Source organism: Humulus lupulus, chromosome 1, assembly GCF_963169125.1.
Source record: "Humulus lupulus chromosome 1, drHumLupu1.1, whole genome shotgun sequence".
Taxonomy (NCBI): Eukaryota; Viridiplantae; Streptophyta; class Magnoliopsida; order Rosales; family Cannabaceae; genus Humulus; species Humulus lupulus.
In genome coordinates, this window is record NC_084793.1 from 120,126,138 (window position 1) to 120,148,260 (window position 22,123).

Genomic DNA, 22,123 nt, shown 5'->3' on the forward strand with positions numbered 1-22,123 from the left:
GGGTAGTTATTTGTAATTTGTGCTCTATATATATGTATATCTGTTATTCTTTTTTCATTTGTGTTGTTTGTTTTTTTTATGCAATGCATTGTATATTTTAATTTCCGAATTTGTGTGATGGATCACTCTGGTGAAACCGGTGGTGTTTCTGGTTCTGAGAAGAAAATTTCTGGTATAGTAGAGGATGAATCAAAGAATGTAGGGGATGATATTGGCGAGATTCTTCCTCGAAGGAGTAACATTACACATCTGAAGTCTGTTGCAAGGAAGAAGAGTAAATCGCCTTCCTCTGTTGCAAGGAAGACAAGTAAATCCCCTTCCACTGTTAAACAGACAAAGGATTCGTGTGCATCTGGTAGTAAGGATGCTGGAGATGATTCTCATGAGACTAAACATGTTGTGGTATGTGTTTATTTATTTAAGTATAATAATAAAAAAAAATTCATCTGTTTATGTTTCTGTTATTGTGTTTCACATTCGGTGGATTCTGTTTGTTTTATTTTTTTTATGGTTGTGTATCTGGTTTCTTGTAGATTTGTAGTTAATTTGCATAATGTTCAATTATGTTTTGTGTTTGTTTTATTGTTATTGTTGTGTTTTTTTTGTTGTTAAACTGTTTTATGTTTTTTTTGTACCTGGTTACATGTGTACGTGGTTACTTTGCAGATAACAGTGGACGATTTTGCTTAATGAGTTTGTAACTAGTTACCTTAGTGAATGAATTGTTTTTTTTATATATATATGTATATTTCAACCATACAAAGTTAAATACATATAAGTGGTTTTATAAATGTAAAGTACTTATCAATTTTTCATGTTTATATTTTTTGAAACTAGTTACATGTTTAATTGTTTTTTTTTTTTCTGCAGGCTCATTTAAAGATAAACCCCTCCAAGAGGTTTGGTAGTAAGGTTCAACATTTTAATGACAAGAGTGTCATTACTGACTTAAAATATAAGTTGACGAAAAGTCAGAAATCATTGTTTAAGAAGACGCCATTTGGACACTTTTTAGAAGTATGTGATATTCATTTTCAAACTCAACTTGCCCAGCTTGTGTTATTGAGAGAGGTGTCTCATGAGAGGGAGGAAGAGGAAATGTGGTTTAAGCTTGGTCGTAGAGTTTGTAGGTTTTATGTTGAAGAGTTTGCTCTAGTTACAGGTCTTAGATGTGATGGTGATTTTGATTTAAGTCGTTTTCAAGAAAAGAAAGTTTTGTTTAAGAAAAAAATATTTGGCCGTTTTGTTGGTAAGGTGTCAAAGTCTGAATTACGAAATGCTTTTATTAGTAAGGATTTAGTTGATGATGAGGATGTTGTCAAATTGGGTATAGTTCATATCTTAGTTAACTATTTGTACGGCTATACTAGTGAGAAGTTGGTTGATGATTTCTTTTTTGAGATGGTTGATCGAGATTTTTCTGAATTAGCAAATATTAGGTTTGGCAAGTTTGTATGGGATATGAGTTTTCATTATTTAAAAACTGCTTTGAAGGGTGGGAATAACATCTTTGATGGACTTTTCGTTGATGGGAAGGTTGGCCTTCACCCTTACAAACTTCTTGGGTTTCCAATTTCTTTTCTTGTATGGATATATGAATGTATATCTGAGTTGAGTCCTGAGTTTTCTCAACGGGTTGGGAAAAAATTTCCACGTTTGTTGAATTGGAAGAGTACTGATAATGCCTTCTATTCAAACTTGGTGGGAAATGTTTTCAACAATCAGAAGGTATAATATTTTTGTTTTGTAATTGGTTTCTTGCTAAATTTGTTTTATTCATTTTTGGATTTGTGTTTGTGTACCTGGTTTCAGTTGATGGTAACCAGTTTCTTGATTTTTTATATATATATTTTTAATTTATTCAGTTGACTATCCTGAATGTCTATCCGTCTTCTGAGGAGAGGAAGAATTTGGCAGTGAAGAAGTTTAAGTTTGAGCCTCTATACTTGCCGAAGGTGTGTGCTGAAGATGGAGACAGTAGTTCGGGTACCCAGGTACTGGTTAGTTTTGTTGTTTGTTTTAGTTAAAAAAATATTATTTTGTTTTGAAATTTATAGGTTTCTTTTTATGTTTTTTTTTTTGGCTGTTTTGTAAAGTATTTTATTTTGTTTTTTTAGGTTGATAGTGAAAAGTTGAGATTGATTTGTGAATCAATCTCATCAATAAAAGCAAGCCAAGAAACTATTATTAGTGACATTGCAGTTATGAGATCTGAGTTCATGGGGAAACTCAGTGATTTGTCTGCAATAATTGCACAATTTGTTGCAAAAAATTATGAAAAAGTTGCAAATACAAGTGATGAAAGTGCTGGTTTTAATGAAGGGGAAAAGCCAGCTGATTTTGATAATGTTTCCAGTCCTATTTCTGATGATTCTAAGGTAACTTGTTTGTTTTTATGCTTTATTGTTTTTTTTTAACCATTTTTAGTTGTAACCAGATTGTTTTTTTTTTTTCTTGGGCTAGGATTGTGGAATTGATTCAGCTGAAGAGTTTGATGGTAGTAAGGTAACTGATTTATGTTTCTTAATAGTATGTTGTGTTTTTGTAGTTGATTAGTGTAACTAGTTGCTATTGTAACCAGTTTCATTATTTATTTTAAGGTGTCGAGAAGGATTTAAATGAAAATTTTGATGCTGTTTATTCTGGGTTGGAGTTGTCAAATGTTGTGGGTGGAGATAAGGTTTTGTAATTTATTTTTGTTTTTGTTTCTTGTATTATTTTATTTAAAATTGAATTTGTTGTAATCGATTTTATTTTTATTCATTATAGGATTTTTCAAAGAAGCCTGAGTTCAGTTCAGTTAGTTTAAGTTTTGAAGAAGTATATGTGGATCCAGAGATTTTGAATGTTATTGATAAAACTGTTAAGTATGCAAAAGGAAAAAAGAGATTTAGTGGGAGTAAGGATGATTGGAAAGTTGTGATGGTTGGTGATGATGATGAAGTTCCTGTTGCTATGGAAAAGAGGGAGTCTAAACCTAGTACTCATGTCAAATCTCATTTTGTTACTGAGTTTGGTTCTTCTGAAGTAAAAGAAACTGTGAAGAGGAAGGGAGAGGAAGTGGTGATTGTTAGAGGATTGCTTCCATTTGAAGATGAAATTGGACAGAATGTTTCAAAAAATGAATGCCTGGATTATATTTCTTGGATTGAGGATAAAATGAATTTTAAGAATAAGTATGTTTTTTTATATTTTGTTTAATATTATTATTCTTGATATTTAATTGTTTGTTAATATATATATTTTTTATTATTTTGAAGGAAGAAGAAATTTTCTGATGTCAATAACATTATCAATCCACCAATGGATTATTCTTTTGTTAAAATTTCTGAGAAGATGTGGTTTTACAAGCTTCAAACTTGTGGAGAGGACCTTATGGACACTGTAAGTAACCAGGTTCTTGGTATAATGTTTATTAATTAGTATTTGTTTGTTTAGATGTTTTTTTTTTTTTGTTGATCATGTTTAAGACAAGTAACCAGGTTCCTTTTAGTACTGTGTGTAAATTGTTTTTAAATTTTGGGTAGTAACCAGGTTCTTGTAGCATTGTGTGTGACTTGTTTTTTTTATTATATATTGGCTAGTTTCTAGGTTCTTGGTATAATGTTTATTAATTAGCATTTGTTTGTTTAGATGTTTTGTTTTTTTTTTTTTTGTTGATCATGGTTAAGACAAGTAAGCAGGTTCCTTTTAGTACTGTGTGTAAATTGTTTTTATTATTTATGGGTAGTAACCAGGTTCTTGTAGCATTGTGTGTAACTTGTTTTTTTTATTATATATTGGCTAGTATCCAGGTTCTTAACTTTTGTATGTTTATTTATTTTTTGTAGCATATCAATGTATGTTTTTATTACTTGAGGAAGAAGATTAAGTTGATTGATGGTTTGAACAAGAGGGTTACAACTACAGACTCTTGGTTTGATGCAACTATCAAGAGTTTGTATGATAACTTTGTGGCAGCCAAATGTGATTCAAGCAGCGTTCGTTTTGATAACCTCATTTCAGATTACATTATTGGTGAATATTTGTTTTGTAACACTCCTTAGGTGTATGTGGATCATGTTCTTTTTCCTGTGCATGTGAAGTTTCAGTTGCATTGGGTTATTAATCACTTTTCCATTAAGAGTAGGATGTTAACTGTCTACAATTCTTTGACGGGGAAGAAGAATGAGAGTATTGCTTTGCCATATGTGAAGGCTTATTCTGTTGTTTTACCATATTTTCTAGATTTTCTTGATTTTTATTGTTCTAGGAAAGATTTGGACTTGAATGTTGGTCCATATTCTGTTGGGAAGAAGGATCCAATTGATTTTAACTTTGCCAAAGACTTGCCGTTTCAAGAGGATAAGTAAGTAACTAGTTTTTGTATATTGTTGTTTATTTTTCTATTTTGTTTGTTTTTAAATTATTTCATATGTTGTTTTTTGTGTTTTTTTTGCAGTGATTGTGGAGTATTTGTTATCAAGTATGCTGATTTGTTTATCCATGGGAAGATTGATGACATCCCGAAGAACATGGCTGCCAAAATTGCTACCTATCGTGATTATCTTGCCATTAACTTGTATAGTCATGCAAAAAAGAAGCAGATTGGTGGGTACAAGACAGAAGATGATGCTCCATCAAAGAAATCAAAGAGGAGGAGGAATTATAAGTAGAGATGTTGGAGTTTTTTTTTTAGCTGTATTAACGACCATGTCTTTTTTTTTTCTTTGTTTAATAGTGAAGTTGTGGTTTGTAACTGGATACTGTTTTAGTACCGGACTTATGTATGGTTTTTTTTTTTTTTGGTCAATGTAAAGAATTGGTTTCTACTTTTGGCTTAATATAAAGTTTTTTTTAATGTATTTTATTTTTATGTGTATGTTTTTTTTTTCAATAGAGTTGGTGATTTTTTTTTTAAAAGTGTGAAGATATTGTTATGTACATGTTTTTTTTTTCATATAGGTTTCGATTATTATTGTATGAAGATGGTGTAACCGATTTCTTCTATGTTAGATAGTAAAAGCTATATGTTTCAGGTAACTGGTTACTGTTTCTTTAGTTTTTATTTCTATTTTTTTAATTATTTTTTGATTTATTTATGTTTCTTGTTTTTTTTTTGTGTGAACGATTTGTGATTATATAACTAGGTTTTTTAAGTAGTTGGTTTCATTAATATATAGTCGTTTGTTAAATTTACTTATAGTATCTGCTTTTTTTTCTATTTTATGTGTTGTAACCAGGTCCTTAAATCTTCAGATTTTGAATATCTTGTGTTGGAACCTAGAAGTTGAGTATCAAGTTTATAATATTTATGTTTTTTTGTTTTTTGTGAAAGATTTGTGGTTATATAATTAGGTTTTTAAATAGTTGGTTACATGTATATGTAATCGTTTGTTAAATTTATTTATAGTATCTGTTTTTTTTCTTTCTATAATATGTGTTGTAACCAGGTACTTGAGTCTTCAGATTTTGAATATCTTTGTGTTTGGAACCATGAAGTTGAGTATCAAGTTTTTAAAATGAAAATGTTTAAAAAGTTTGTACTTTTATTGAAGTAGAAAACATTAGGATACAATTTTATTACATCAAATGAAAATATTGAAATTGTAGTATATCTATTCTTTAGAAAATTATTTGTCTATTTTCTTTGACTTTGTTGGGTTTCGCTGCTTTCGGATTGGTTCATTCCTGCATGTTTTTCTATTATGTCCTGGCTGCGTGCATCTTCCACATTTTATTTGCACCTTCGGTTCTCCTCTAGATCTGATTCTTTTCCTTCTAGGGCGGCCTGGTGGTTTTCTTGATTTTGGTGGTAGGACAATTTTGTTTAAAGTCTCTGGCAGTGTCCATTCGCTTTCATTTGGCAATGGATGAACAGTTGAGTCATATGTTGCTTTCATAGTTGTAGTTTTGTAGTAATCAGCAACATAATCATATGTTTTCAGTCGTGTTTTGGCGAATACTACTATTGCATGTGCACACGGTATTTCGTCTTGTTGGAACTTTTTGCATTCACATGTTTTCTCCATTAGGTTGACCAAAAAATTTCCTTTCTGTTCAACCACAACTTGGTACAGTATAGTGTTTACTGGGAAGACCTATTTATTTTAGTAGAGGAATACATGTTAGAAACTGGATACTGTGATATTTTTGAGTAACTGGTTATTAAAAGTTTTGGTAAATAATATTCAGTACTCAATATATATCAGGTACCTGAAATTTAATGGTGCGAATAAAGTTTTCTCTAAGCACAGTTTCAGTATCTGTTGTTACTTGTGTGAATGTTCTGTTTGCTTCGTTACCATTTTTCCATACCCATTTTTGAACTAAACTTCGAAGGCCCTCCATCATTGTAGTGATTGGCAGCGTTCTTGCAACTTTCAATGCAGCATTTATTGATTCAGCTATATTTGATGTCAACATTGTATATCTTCTTGTTGGAGCATGGCATCTAGACCAAGTTGAATATCCAATTTTTTGTAAATACGGTCTTATGCGTGTGTCAATCTTGTCTATTTCATGCGTGTAGTGCTCAAATGATTGTACCCTGTATGCCTTTGCTGCTTTGACAAAGTTTAGGTTTAGGTCCTCCCCATGGACACCAAAATTGACTTTGATGTTGTTTAACAGGTGGAATATGCATGCTCCATGGAAAGCTTTTGGGTATACATCATCTATAGCATTTTCTATGCTTTTATGCCTCTCTGAAATGATTGCCATACCTGTTTGCAAAATCACAATGGAGTAACTGGTTATTCTGTCTTAACTGAGTAACTGGTTTCATTAATTTATATGACTGCTATTTTTTTTTTTACACTGTTTTCATTATTTTATTGCTGGATTATTATTAAACTGATAATTTTATGAGTTCAGTTTGTTTCAATAAGAATATAAAGAAGAAAACAGTACCTTCTCTTTCTCCATATGTCTCCTTTAGCTTTGTGAAAAACCATAACCATGATGAATCATTTTCAGAGTCTCCTATTCCAAAGGCTAATGGGAATATGTTGTTGTTAGCATCAATTGTTGAAGCAGTGAATAAAGTTCCCCCAAATGATGTCTTCAAGTAAGTTACATCTATCACAATGACTGGCCTACAGTGTTTCCATCCTTTGATGGAATTTGCAAATGCTAGGTACATATATTTGAAGTGATCTGTATTGTCTGCAGCCAGGTGTGTAATTGTACCTGGGTTTGAGACTTTTAGCATGTGAAGGTAGATGTGAAGTTTTTGGTATGAATCATCTTGGTTTCCCCTTGCCAATTCTAAAGCTTTTTCTCTTGCTCTCCAGGCTTTTTGGTACCCCATTGAAACACCAAAAATCATCTAGCATGTCGTTGATTATGTCATGTGGTGTGTGTACTCTCTTTATTGACATGTATTTTGATTTTATTAGTTCCCCAATGACATTGCAATTAGCCTGCCTGTGGTCTTCCATAATGATATCCAAGGAGCAGGTGTGAGTTTTTACATACTTTCTGATTTTAAATGTTTCTGTTTTCCTGAACTTTGAAGCTCTAAGTAACCAGTTACAATTGTCATCCACACAGGTTACCAGGTACTCTCTTGGTTCAGATATTTTTGTCTTGAATTGGAAGTTGTGGATCGTAGCATAATAACATAGAGCAGATTTCAAGAGCTTTTTGTCCTTATAAATCTGGCCTTCTTCAACTTTGAAAATTTTATGATCAGTTATAATTTATGTTTCTTCTTTTCTTTTTCTTTTGTTTTCTTCTGTTCTCTCTATGATAAATTCTGCTACATCATCAACTATGTCTGTAATATTTGGGAAGGTTTGTACCTGGTTATTTCTCGTGTAGGTTGCTTCGTTATATTGTAATTTTGTAGCTGATTGTTCGTTGTTTAGTTGAAGAACTAGCTTTTCTAAATCTGTGTTCTGTTTTTGTGTTTCTTCTTCATATGTAGTGTGTTGAACAGTTTCAGCTATTGTTTGATCAACAGTGGTGATGCATAGTGGTAGCTCAGTTACTTCACTTTGCTTCTTTTTCAGCTCAATGTAGAATAGAACTGAATTGTCAGTGAGTAATTTCATTGGTGGCATACCTGGTGATAACTGGTAACTCAGCTCAATATTTTGAATATTGCATTTTATCTTAGTTTTCACTAAATGAACCAAATTGTTGGTATTATCAGTCCAGTCATGGTGTAGTCATCATACTGATATCTATCTGTCCATTTACCTCCAAAACGAATCAATGTCATTATGGTCTCCATATCTGCAATATAGCACAACATAATTTTTAGTGATGTTTAAAATGTATCTGGTTATGTTAGTGAATGACTACTATTAATGTTGAAATTATTTTAGTAACTGGTTTCTTTTACTGAATCGAGAACTATTTTCCAGGTTCCATAATTATTTATGTTGCATTAAATTCTGTTTTTGTGTGTGTAACTGGTTACTTTAGTGAATGTGTTGTCATTTTTTTTATTTTTCAAATATGCAAAGTTAAAATTATATTGTGTAACTGGTTTCATAAACGTAAATCAGTTTCTATTTTTACATTTTTCATGATAATTTATTATGCAGAATGTTATTATTATTATTATTTTTCGTATGTAACTGGTTACTGTATTTATTTTGTTGTTATTTTTATATTATTTTGTAATATTTGAATTATGTAATGTTGAACTTTTTTGTGATGTAACTGGTTTCATGTGTGTAATTAAAAAAGTTTTGAAACAAGTAGTTTGAGTCAAGAATTTTATCAGGAAGTAATTTGCAGATTCTTTGTGTAAATATTTTGCATGTCGTATATTTGAAAAAATATTTGCTTACCTGTTTGAGAAATCAGAGAAATTGATGGTTTTCTGCTTTTGCTGATGTGAACGAACGTAAAAGCAGGGGATGTAATCGGAGAAGAAGATCTGTTTATTGGAGAAGAAGAAGAAGAAGAAGATCTGCCGGAGAAGAAGAACTGCCGGAGAAGAAGAAGAAGAAGAAGATCTGAAATTGAATTGAATGTTGATGACTGGAGAAAGATGATGTTACTGTCGTGATATTTACCAAGATGAGACGATGATGAGAGTAGCAGCCACCAATTCTTGATCGGATTTTGATCGGAAACAATGGAGAATATGAGGCTGTAATCAGAAAAAATAGTCGAAGAATTGTTGTACGCGAACAAAAAATTTCTTGATTGGCAATGGGTGAAATTTTTTTCTTGATCGAAAATTATGAGAATCTAGTTTGTTAGTTTATGGAAATTCTATATTTATATTTTTGTATTAACCGTGTATTACCATATTTGGCTTAATTATTTTTTTGTCCATATATATTTAAAGTTTAGTTAAGATTCTCATATTTATGTTAAGTTCTCTTTTTTTTTATTGGTTTGGCCTAATAAAGGACCTATATCCACTTAGCTATTTTATTACTTTCGACTCTCAGAGGCCGAAGATCAAGTGAACCTAAATCACTTGAGTTTCTTAAGGTAGTTTAGTTTTAATTATAATGGAGTAAATGTTCTCTGGTATAATGGAGTCTCTAACCTTGGTTTGATCTTTGTTCTCGTATTTATAGTGGGAATTCGAGGGACATTAGGTGCATCGCCACTCATTACTAATTGTAGCTAAATCTCGGGAAATTCAGGTGTAGACCTGACAAATTACCAACTAAAAGAAGAAAATTCATGAGTACACGTTATCTGCCTAGTCTATGAACATATGTTAACTAGAGTTCCTACAGGCAATCAGTGAGGCATCGACCAACTAGCTTCAGTAGGTGAGCAACTTATTCTCTAATTCCTAGTCAGCATAGTTTTGCCACATCACTATGTCAAAAATGAGTATAATAATAAGAAAAAGTTAATGTACTTTACTGAGCATTCTCCCGATGTTTTTTCAACAGCCTAGCTCATGACACTTGATGACCAACTCGAAACGTACATTATTGATATCTGGTCAAGCAAAGAGTTTGTAGGATTAAAAGATCTTAGTGATTTTACAAAAATGATGATAGTGACAAGAAAAAAAAAGTACCCATTAGTTTACATACTTAGTATTTTGGCATTGATTCTTCTGGCTGCTATTGCTACAGTCTATTACGATTAATGGAGGAATGATAGTCTAGTTGCATATATTATAATTGATATTGAAAGAGACCCATTATGAAATGTTTTCAAACAACTCGTAGAGAAGACTTATAGGGTATTATAACAATATTATAATATTTCATATACATTATCATGTTATTTTTTTATGGTTAGTTAGGTCTTGCACCCACTAAATTATAATCCTAGATTTGATGCTGCCTACCAAACACTCATTTTCACTTTCTCTTAAATTTTATTTCCTCTCACTTTCCCACTTTACTAAACATAACTTTTATTACAATTGGAAACTAAATTATGGAATTAGTTTCTCTAAATCCTAACTAATACTAGTCATAACAGTATAACTAACTTGGTCTTCACTTGCTCGGGTTAAGAAAGAAACTCAAGAACAGAGAAAAAGGAGAGAGAGAGAGAGTTGTTAGCTGGGATTTGGGTTATGTATTGAGTATCACAACTGTTAGAAAGTGACTACTCAGGGGAGAGTGTGAGGAAGAAATACACTTGTTATAGAGAGGAATATCTGATGAAGATTCAGCTGTATTGATGTACTCATTTGTTTCGGATTTGAGCTAATAAAGGATAAAGATAAGTGTTCCTAAAATTGGATTAGGAATAAGATCAATTTGATCTTATTCTGAACCAGTAAATGTGATTGTGTTCTTTGCCATTTTATTTCATTTTCTGTACTTATTTTATGTTCTTATTGATATTATATATACTGAGTTACTATTGTGTTTAATCAAACTAACATTTTGTTTGCATTATTGGGATCTTGAAGCTGAAATCAATACAGATTTCCTACAAAATCAGAGCCAGGTTTGACAATCTAAAGCAATCAAAATCCTAGTACTTCCACATCAAGATTAACCAATAACAACATCACGCTAAGAACATGCCGACAATAGAAAAGTTTGAACTTGAAAATTTTGATGGTTCTACTAATTTTGCATTATGGCGTGAAAGTTTGAAGGGCATTCTTGTTCACCAAAAGGTTGCTAAGGTGCTAGGAGACAAGAAATTGTTGGAGAGTAAGAAGGCAGAAGAAGTAGCTGAAATGGAGGAGATGGCATACTATAAAATCATCATGCACCTTTCCAATGGAGTAAGGAGAAAGTTGACTAGAGAAACTACAGCAAATGGCATTTGGGATAAGCTTGAACAACTATACTTGACACCCTCAATTTTGTGCAAGATCAACCTTCTTCAAAGACTATACGAGTTTAGAATGAATTATTCCTTTTCTTTAGATGATAATATTGATAAGCTTAATGAAATTATTGTTGGACTTGCTAACATTGATCATAAGGTAGATGAAGAAAGCCAAGCCATTATTCTACTAAGATCAATACCAATAACTTATCAAGAAGTTAAAGCTACCATCAAATATGACAGGGATGTTATTGTTGGAAAAACAACCAGAATGCGCAGGGAAATTGTACGGTGGGCCCCGTTGATTAGCAACAAAAACAATTTCCCACTGCTCATATAAACAATTTATACGCTAAAAAATACATGCAGGAACCATTAATATACAATATTATTAATCATGCAATATATATATACACGCCCATACATGTATATATATACATAGATATACACGCATACATGTATATACACACAACTATATATATTATTGTTGGAAAAAAAATCAGAGTGTGCAGCGAAATGGGTGTGGTGGGCCCAGTGTATATACACACAAAAAATTCCATCTCTCATATAAACAGTTTATATGTTCAAGAAAAACATCCAAACAGAAACATTAATATATAATATTATTAATCATGCAACATATATATAAATATACACATATTTATATATAAATCATATACACATATACACAAATATTCAAGAACAAAAGTATTTACCTCTTCAAGCCTATCAAGTGTCCTTGAGTCTTTTTGTATATATATCGATCTTCCTATCCAATGCTTTGAGTACTCAAACCATGATCTTCTGGAGTGTTCTCTACACCGCAAGATGTGTGTGGGCACATAGAGAACATGAGTTTGTAATTTAGGAATCACAAGTATATCTCAACACATGAGAACTTGGATTATGGCCTGAGAAATGTTAGAGGAAGAAGAAGAATAAGAAGAAAAAGAAGAAGAAGAAAAATATAAACTTTGTTTGACAAATTATGAAACTTTTCTGAATTCTCACTAACTTTTATATATTTTTTCTTCTTGTTATTCTATGACATATTGTTGACCCAGATTTTGGTCAACTGACACGGAGTCAGAATATGCTTGATGTGAATGAATGTGTTGACAAGAATCGAATGGCAAAAAGTAATAAGAACACGATATTTTATAGTGGTTCGGCCCCAGGATCTGGTAATGACCTACGTCCACTTAGATTATTATTGATATGAGAATCAAAGGAGTGATCAAAGAACAAGGGTTCAATGAGTTTCACTAACCTCTGAAGAACAATACAATATTCCAAGGAGAATTATTCTAGTCTCAAATAATTCAAAAGTCAAAAGTCCCTTCCTTGAGCTATCTTTTTCTATTTATAGGCTCAAGGGGGATTACACAAGATTGTTACAGATATTCTCTCCTGAATAATCGGATACTCAGGAAATTGTGTGAGTTAAATTCGGGATTTACAAAGATCTTTATAGTAATATTACGTTTCATGCGGAACTATCGACCAGACTGGTTGCAGGTAAGACTGGGCAGCTTACTGCTTCTAATACGTCTTCTGGTCGATACACTAGCAGAGCTCTTCCAGGTGTCAGCCACGTGTCCAGGGATTACTTGCCATGTCATCAATGCCAATTTTTTGGATAAAATTTGCCCCCAAGTTTATTTATTACGAGCAATAAATAAACTTTTGAGCGAACGACCCTTCGGTAACCCCACCATACGTGTCAGAACCCTTCGTGTGTTCTTGGAAAAAGCAACCTACTCCTGTCTAATCATGACTTTTCGGTTCCCCAGTAATAATTCGACGGCTATTCCTCTTCCCCATACTTCGAAAAAGGGAAACTGATGATTACACCTTTTTTATGCCACAGACAAACTTATATAACATCTCCAAACTTCCCCTTTTCTTTTTACGCACGCCATTGTCTTCTTAAGAAACCCTAAAAACCAGAGCTTTAATCTTCTCCGGAGACCGTTCTTCTGCAATTTCAAGACTCAGTCCGAGAGCACCCCGACTCCCGAAGACTCTTTACCATTCTCAATGATCTTCTTTCCGGTAAGTCTTCGAATCTTTATGTTTCAAATTTTCATGATGCATGCTTCTGTATGTTGCCTGTTTGAGTTCATCTGCTTCTAGTTTGAGATGCTTGTGAGTAGAATGTCTTGTAGGCGAAAAAGGTTACGAGTTAGCTTAATAGTCGGGATCACACTTTTAGGACGCAAAATCGAAGTAAAAATTCGATCTTTAGGCTAGTTGGAAAATAGGTTTTTCCCGCCCTAAGGGGAGTTGAAAAAGCTTTTTTGAAAACCTTTTTACTTTCACCCTTTGATCTGTTTCTCAAACTGTTCTTGTGGAAAAATTTAGCTTTTTGTTAGAATGCTGTTGTATAAAAGCTTGACTTTTATACTCGATCAGTGCCATTCTAAAAAGCCTTTAAAAATTCTCTATCCTCACCTCCCCATTTTTTTGTTTGCAAACTTTGATGCCAGATTTGTGGGGAGGTGAACGACCCATCGACGACGACCTTCTCGCCCAGCTGCTCAAAGGCGAAGAACAACCGGCCGACCGAATCCACGAGATTCCTTTTTCTCGATCCTCGTCCAGACCTCGTCCTTCTCCTCCTCAAATGGCTTGTTCCAAATCTTTAGGCAAGAGAAGACCCGACTCCGATGATAGTCCAAACCATCCTGCCCAGCCTGATTCACAGGCTAGGGTTCCTTCGACCAGCGGTCGAGACAATCCTATTCCTGACCCTAACATCCAAATTAGAGCACGCCCTCGCCATCAGAATCTGCCTGATGTCGAGTGGTATATCTCCCCGACCAGCCTAGTGACTCCTCGGATGGTTGCCAACTATTTCAGGAAGTATCCTCTCACAGGGGTTACCATTAAAATTCCTGCCGCAGACCAAAGGGCTAACCTCCCCGGAGGTATATACAGCGCCTGGTCTCGGTATCACATAGAGGCGGGGGCTTTCCTCCCTCTACATCCTTTTTATCAGGGAGTGGCCGATTATTTTGATGTCGCCCCCTTCCAGATTACTCCAAATGGATATAGAATGCTGGCCGCACTCTATATCCTGTACAAACTTAAAAATTAGCCAGAGCCTACCCCCCATGAGGTCAATTATCTCTTTGACCTTAAGTCCAACCCGCAACAGTATGGGACGGGCTTCTTCCATCTTTGTCACCAGAAGACAAATCGAACGTTCCTGAGTGCCACCACGCACATATCCAACGTGGGGCAGTACAACAAGGAGTACTTCCTTACGCCGGACCTGACCAGCAATAACCTGGCCTTCGCTCGAGGAGGTAAGTGCTGTTTTACTGGTCGATACTTTTCAATCATCGAAATTTCCTTCATCTTTCTTAAAGTATACTTTGTTTTTCAGGCCCATGGTTACGTCCAACCCCAACACCAGACATGGTGTTGAGGTCCAATGCATTGGCCAGGATGACAGACGCTGAAAAAAGCATCAAGTCCCTGGTTACTGATAAAAACTTGAGGCTGTTTAGCCTCCTGGCTCCTCGCCATGAAACAAGAGGACCCGTGGTAGCCGATGCCACTGCCGAGGGGGTTCTCGAGTAGCAACCTCCTGCGTCTCCTCCATGAAGGAGGCCGACGGGGGTTACAATCAGGGAGCCCACGGGCAATCCTTCCGCAGAAAGGCCTTCTGCTCCCCAAGGCAAGGGGAAACAAAAGGCCAAAGAGCCGGTTGTGGACTTGGGGGAATCCTCTGATGAGAACGGTAAAGTTATTTTGCTTTTAAATAGCTTGCCAATTCCCTGTCACTTCTTTGACGGGGAGGGCAACTTTATATATACTCCAAATCTAGGGCCAGACTTCTTCACGCCAGATAATGAGTGTATGACTAATATAGTCAATAGTATAGCGACCAATAGTTGTAGCTCGGGTATTAACTTTGTGACCTTCTTTTCTGTTTGATAAAGAGTCTTCATCTGCCTTTATCTTACCCTTTGCATGTGTTTACTTGTATGCAGATATGGCCACTCCCAACGTCTTCGACCTATACCAGGCTGAGGAGGAAGAGGAAGTTCCTCAGCTCCGGCGAAAGTCATCAAGGAGACACAATGGCGAAACAAGCCAGGGACCTGCCAAAAAGAGTCGAACAGAAGACCCTCCCAAGGATGTGCCAACTGGGCAAACTTCTGCTCATCCTCCGGCTCCTACTGAGAAGCAGACTCCTCCTGCCCCGTCAAACTCTCCGGCTGCGCCCACCAGGGAACAAAACAAGCGGCTGAGGAAACTGCTGCTGTAACTGCTGCTCGTACCCGCACCCAAGCCACCCAAGCCACCATAGTCTTTGCAACAGGTTCTAACTTTATCTTCTGTCCTCAAGCTTTGCTTTCTGCAACTGCTGCTCGTACCCGCACCCAAGCCACCATCGAACAGGCTTGGGAAAAGGCTATCGAGAGGCATCAGGTGAAAGCGGCTGAGGAACTTTCGGCTGCAGAGGCCAGGCATTCAAAGGAGTTGGAGGCGATGGTTCAGCAGAGGGATGCCGCGGTGACAAAGCTATCGGAGGCTGAAGCTTCGAAGGCTGCTATAATAAAGCAGAGGGAGGAGTATCAGGAGGCCAGCCGAGTCCAGTATCGCGAAGTCAAGAGACTGGGCGAGGAGCTTAAGTCCAAGGACGAGGCCATCGCCATTCTTGAGAGCCAAGTGGAGCAGCTGAAGCTTGACAACTCCAAGAATCTGGAAAGGTATAAGAAGATGACGCTCCGGTGTTTTTACAACTTCTGGAAAAACAATCAGGGCGCCAACTTCAGTTATCTTTCAGAAGATGTTAGGACTGCTGAGCTGGCTCGCTGCACTGCTCAACTGGCTGAAGAGGAGGCCAGAGCAAGGATCCCTGCTTCCCCAAGCCTCGCTGGTGCAGAAGAAGAAGGAATCATTGAGGACGCGACCAATCAGAATGCTGATAAAGACCCTCCTGCTCCCAATGCCTCTTGAGCTTTTTTATTATTTTTCTTTCTTTTGATTACACGAGCCACGGGTCGTGATGTAAAGACAATACCCCTTTTTTTTTAATTTGCTGCATGGGCAGCAAACTTTTCTTTTATTTGAACAGTTACATCCAAGCAGTGATGCTTGCGGTGTAAAAGATTGCATCATGATGCTATAATATTTTCATTTATTATAACATTTGTCCGTATGACCGAACTTAGCATAGTACTTTGGCTTGATTTAACAAAATATAAATTTTGAAAAATACTCTAAGTACCTTAGCATGCTTTCACTCATTTTGTTCATGTGTTTACATACCTCATGGTACGCTTTGCTATCGATGTGCCTTATATGCCCCTCAAGTGATCGAGGAGCTTTAGGTCCTTGGTCACTTGCCTTGACCATGACCTGTTCGAACATTTCTGCTCGGGTGAAAAAGTAATACTTGTAATACAGCAAAACAACACACGTAATGAACAAATACTTGTAAATATAAATTTACAAAGGTTGGCAAGAGTGACTGGCTGCGCACATTCCCTTATAATCTCGTATTAAAAATGGACTAAACATGTCTTTACCAGTGATTCTAAAATAGAATCTTACATATACGAGCGATTAGCCATACAACGTGGCTAACCCTCTTTGCAAAACTTGTAAAAAGTAAAATTTAATACAAGCCAGTCCTTTAAAAAGGACTGTTCACTGATAATACTTGTGCAGGTGTTCTCCATTCCAATAACGTGGAACGAGATCTCCATTTAGGCGTGCAAGTTTGTAGGTGCCCGGATGAAGGACTTCTTCGATCTGGTAAGGTCCTTCCCAATTAGGTCCGAGTACTCCAGCAGTGGGGTCGCGAGTATTTAAGAAAACTCGTCATAGCACCAAGTCACCGACGTTGAATTTTCTTTCTTTAACTTTGGAGTTAAAGTACCGGGCGACTTTTTGCTGGTAAGCAGCAACTCGGAGTTGGGCCTTCTCCCGTATCTCGTCAATTGAGTCTAGGGACTCCATCATTAGTTGGTTGTTCTGGTCCTGGTCGTATGTTAGGCGTCGATGTGAGGGGGGATCTAACTCGACAGGTAACATAGCTTCATATCCGTAGGCCAAGGAAAATGGGGTATGACCTGTCACTGTTCGGTGAGATGTTCTATACGACCAAAGGACTTTAGGCAGCTGCTCTGGCCATGCCCCTTTAGCATCTTCAAGCCTCCTCTTCAGGGTATCTTTAAGAGTCTTATTCACGGCCTCGACCTGCCCGTTTGCTTGGGGATGCGCAACTGAAGAAAAGCTTTTAATAATTCCATGCCTTTCGCAGAAGTCGGCGAATAAGTCACTGTCAAATTGGGTTCCGTTGTCTGAAACTATCTTTCGAGGCAAACCATAGCGGCAAACAATGTTCTTGATGACAAAGTCAAGAACTTTCTTGGTTGTTATGGTGGCGAGTGGTTCAGCTTCGGCCCATTTAGTGAAGTAATCGACTGCCACGACTGCGTACTTTACTCCTTTCCCCGTAGGTAGGGATCCAATCAAATCTATTCCCCACACCGTAAAAGGCCACGGGCTTTGCATCTGTTTCAATTCGTTTGGAGCTGCTCGTGGAATCTTGGAAAATCTTTGACATTTATCACATCTTCATACAAAATCCATTGAATCCTCGTTCATAGTTGGCCAGAAGTAGCCTTGTCGCAGAATCTTCTTCGCCAAACTCTGCCCCCCAGCAGATCTCCGCAGAAGCCTTCATGCACCTCTTTCATGAGTTCCTTAGATTTTTCTGGCGTAACGCATCTGAGTAGTGGCATTGAATATCCTCTTCGATACATAATACCATCGACCAATATGTATCTAGTAGCTTGCCTTTGTAGAGTTCTGTCTTTGTTTCTATCGGCTGGTAGCACACCGTTTGTCAGATACTCCAGGTAAGGTGCCATCCACGTATCCTCCATTCGAATCTCCATATTGATCTCAACCGCTTGTATGCTTGGCTCACTCAGTCTTTCTACTGGCACAATGTTCAAGGTGTCAGCATCTTTTGAGCTCACAAGTTTTGCTAAGGCGTCTGCGTTTGAATTTTGATCCCGCAGTATTTGCTGAAGGGTGTATTCCGTGAACTGGGCTAGCAGGTCTTTTGTTTTATTAAAGTAGGCCACCATTTTTAAGCCTCGCGCTTGATATTCTCCTAGAACTTGATTCACCACCAGCTGTGAATCACTGTAAATATCAAGCGTCTTTATGCTCATATCTTTTGCCATTCTCAATCCAGCGAGGAGTGCTTCGTATTCGGCTTCATTATTTGACGCGGTGAAGTCGAACCTGATGGCGCAGTGAAATCGATGCCCTTCAGGCGTTATCAATATCACTCCCGCTCCTGCGTGGGATTCGTTGGATGACCCATCCGTGAATAACTTCCACGAAGGAGCTTTCTCTTGAGGCTCAGGCGCACTAGGCAATTCGCATTGCTCGCTGTTTGGAAGTTTTGTGAATTCTGCAATAAGATCGGCCAAGACTTGTCCCTTGAATGCTGCTCGCGGCGAATAGGTTATATCGAACTGCCCTAGTTCGACTGCCCATTTTAATAATCGTCCAGCCGCTTCTGGTTTTTGGAGGACTTGCCGAAGGGGTTGGTCAGTTAAAACTGTGATAGGATGGGCTTGAAAGTAGGGGCGTAACTTTCTAGAGGCCAGGATTAAGCAATATGCTAACCTCTCAATTGGTGGATATCTCAATTCTGCCTCGATCAGTCTTTTGCTTACATAGTAGACCACTTTCTGTACGCCTTCGTCTTTTCGCACCAGCACCGCGCTAGCAGCGACTTCAGTGATTGCCAGGTAAATAAACAAAGTTTCTCCTTCGATTGGCTTTGATAAGATGGGAGGCTGTGCCATATGAGCTTTCAAGGCTTGGAATTCCTGTTCCCAGTCTCCTATCCATTCAAACTTCTTATTTTCCCTAAGTAGATTGAAGAAAGGGACGCACTTGTCTGTTGACTTTGAAATAAATCTACTTAGGGCTGCGATTCTCCCGGTTAAACTTTGTACATCTTTGACCCTTTCTGGCGATTTCATGTCGATCAGGGCCTTTATCTTGTCGGGGTTGGCCTCGATTCCTCTTGAATTTACAATGAACCCGAAAAACTTCCCTGATCCAACTCCGAAGGAACATTTGAGGGGATTTAACTTCATTTGGTATTTGTTCAATACATCAAAGCACTCTTGTAAATCCCTTACATGTCCTTCTGCCTTTTTAGACTTTACCAGCATGTCGTCCACGTATACCTCCATGTTTACTCTGATCAGCTCCTTAAACATGTGGTTGACTAGCCGTTGGTAAGTTGCACCTGCATTTTTCAGTCGGAACGGCATTACTTTGTAGCAGTATAAGCCCGTATCGGTCCGAAAGCTGGTGTGATCCTCGTCGGGGGGATGCATGCTAATCTGGTTGTAGCCCGAATATGCATCCATGAACGAGAGGATCTCGTGCCCTGCAGTTGCATCGACCAGCTGGTCGATTCTTGGGAGTGGGAAGCAGTCCTTTGGGCAGGCTTTATTGAGGTCTGTAAAATCCACGCAGGTTCGCCATTTGCCGTTAGGCTTGGGAACCAGCACTGGATTGGAGACCCACGATGGATAAAATGCCACCCTGATGAACCCATTCTCCTTTAATCTTTCAACTTCTTCTTTTAAGGCTCACGATCTATCCTTATCGAGCAGCCTTCTCTTTTGTTGCATGGGTGGAAAAGTCTTGTCTATATTCAGGACATGGCTGATAACTGTAGGATCTATCCCAGCCATGTCTTTGTGCGACCAGGCAAAAACCTCCTGGTTCTTCCGCAAAAATTCCACTAGCGCGTGCTTCGTGGTGGGCTCTAGGCTCTTCCCGACCTTTACGACTCTGGTCGGGTCTTTTTCGTCGAGTTGGACCTCTTCCAGGTCCTCGACGGGTCCAACGTTTTCTTCAAAATCCCCAAAGCGATGATCTAAGTCTCTATCCTCACTTTGGGCAACACCCTATTTGGTGACTTCATCACCCGATTGGGTTTGTGTATCAACCGCCATCTGCAACCTATCTGAGGTAGGGCTCTTTGATGTTCCTTTTTTCGCCTTTGTTACTGAGGCGTTATAGCACTCCCTGGCTTCCCTCTGGTTTCCCAACACGCGTCCTACTCCTGCGTCCGTTGGGAACTTCATGGCTAAGTGCCACATAGAGATGACGACCTGTAGATCAACTAGTATAGGCCTCCCAATGACGGAATTGTACGCCGAAGGACAATCGACCACTACGAAAGTGGTGAGTAATGTCCTTGTAGTAGGCACTGTACCCGTCGTCACTGGTAGTTTGATCAATTCGGCAGGGGCGAGTCCTTCTCCAGAGAAGCCATATATCGTTTGGTTGCAGGGCTCCAGGTCCTTAACGAACTGCTACATGCGTTCCAGCAAAGACTTATACAGGATATTCACCGAACTTCCTGTATCGACCAGCACTCTTTTCACCCATCATGTTGGCCATTTGGATGTCCACGACCAGCGGATCGAAATTTGGGAACTGGACGTGTTGGGCATCGCCATCAGAGAAGGTTATTTCGCCTTCGTCTGGCCGAGCCTTTTTTGATGCACGGTCCTCAACAGTCATCATCTCGATGTCCTGGTCGTGGCACAAGGTCCGAGCATATCGTTCCCTGGCCTTTCTGCTATTTCCCGCGAGGTGCGGGCCTCCACAGATGGTTAAGAGTGTGCCAGTCATGGGGCCAGGCTGTAAGGGTGGCGAGCGTTGGCGCGTGGGAGCCTGCTCGTTGCTACCCGGAGCTTCTCGTTGGGAATTTCTTGAGGCCCGTACGTATCTCCTCAAGTGTCCTTGTCTAATAAGGAACTCGATTTCGTCTTTCAGCTGGTTGCATTCGTTGGTATCATGTCCGTAGTCGTTATGGTAACGACAGAACTTGGTAGTGTCCCTCTTCAAAATATCCTTTCGAATGGGGCCAGTTTTTTTATAAGGCACGCTAGAGCTTGTGGCCTGATAAACCTCTCCCTGAGACTCAACGAGGGCAGTGTAGTTAGTGAACCGAGGCTCATAACGGTTACCCTTTGCTCGTTTATTGTCGGAGGTGGAAGGCTCGTTATACGGCCGTTTTCCACCATTCTTGCCATTGCCGTTCCCGTTGCCTTTGCCGTTGCTGTTAGGTTTGGACCCATTGGTGGCTTTGGCAGGCTCGGCTGCTTTCTTATCCTTGCCAGAAGGCTTTCCATCGTCGGCAATGGCATCTTCGAGCTTGATGTAACGATCATCCCAGTCTAGGAATTCCTGGGTAGTTCTCACTCCTTCCTTTCGGAGGCTTTTCCAAAGAGGGGAGTGACGCCTAACCCCTGCGGTTATGGCCATCATTTTTCCTTCGCCTCCCACCGTTTTTGCTCCAGCTGCTGCTCGCATAAAGCGCTGGATGTAGTCCTTCACTGATTCTCCATCCTGCTGGCGAATTTCAACTAGCTGGTTTGCTTCGGTCGGATGCACACGACCTGCATAGAACTGTCCGTAAAACTCCCTTACGAACATTTCCCAGGAAACTATGCTTGCGGGCGGGAACTTAAAAAACCATTCCTGCGCGACTTCAGAAAGTGTTGCAGGGAAGATCCTGCACCGAGCGTCTTCAGACACTTTCTGAATGTCCATTTGTATTTCAAACTTATTGACATGGGATACTGGGTCTCCGTACCCGTCAAAGTTTGGAAGTGTAGGCATTTTGAATTTTCTTGGAGTTTCTGCATTAGCTATCCTCTGTACGAAAGGAGTGCCTTTCCTCCTATCGTGGTCGATATAAGATGTCCTTCCCCCGACCAGCTGTTGCACTGCCTGGTTGAGGGCATCTATTTGGGCCTGTACAGTGGCAGGAATCGTTGTAGCCTCTATTGCTGGGGGGACGTTCTCGCCATGTCGCTCGCAGCGATCATTGAGTACA

At 38.2% G+C, this 22,123-nt stretch overlaps 2 protein-coding genes across 2 annotated transcripts; one reads left to right on the forward strand and one right to left on the reverse strand.

Annotated features, from left to right (window-relative positions):
* Positions 1 to 1,664: 1,664 nt before the first annotated feature.
* On the forward strand, positions 1,665 to 5,748 carry LOC133817197 (uncharacterized). The gene is made up of 2 exons (XM_062249637.1): positions 1,665 to 3,176; positions 3,261 to 5,748. The coding sequence occupies exons 1-2, from the start codon at positions 2,923 to 2,925 to the stop codon at positions 3,421 to 3,423; spliced, it is 417 nt and encodes a 138-aa protein (XP_062105621.1). The 5' UTR covers positions 1,665 to 2,922; the 3' UTR covers positions 3,424 to 5,748.
* On the reverse strand, positions 5,613 to 7,291 carry LOC133820914 (uncharacterized). Its single transcript, XM_062253480.1, has 3 exons — positions 6,892 to 7,291; positions 6,196 to 6,704; positions 5,613 to 6,080 (listed from the first exon to the last, which is right to left on the reverse strand). The coding sequence occupies exons 1-3, from the start codon at positions 7,289 to 7,291 to the stop codon at positions 5,613 to 5,615; spliced, it is 1,377 nt and encodes a 458-aa protein (XP_062109464.1).
* Positions 7,292 to 22,123: the final 14,832 nt, after the last annotated feature.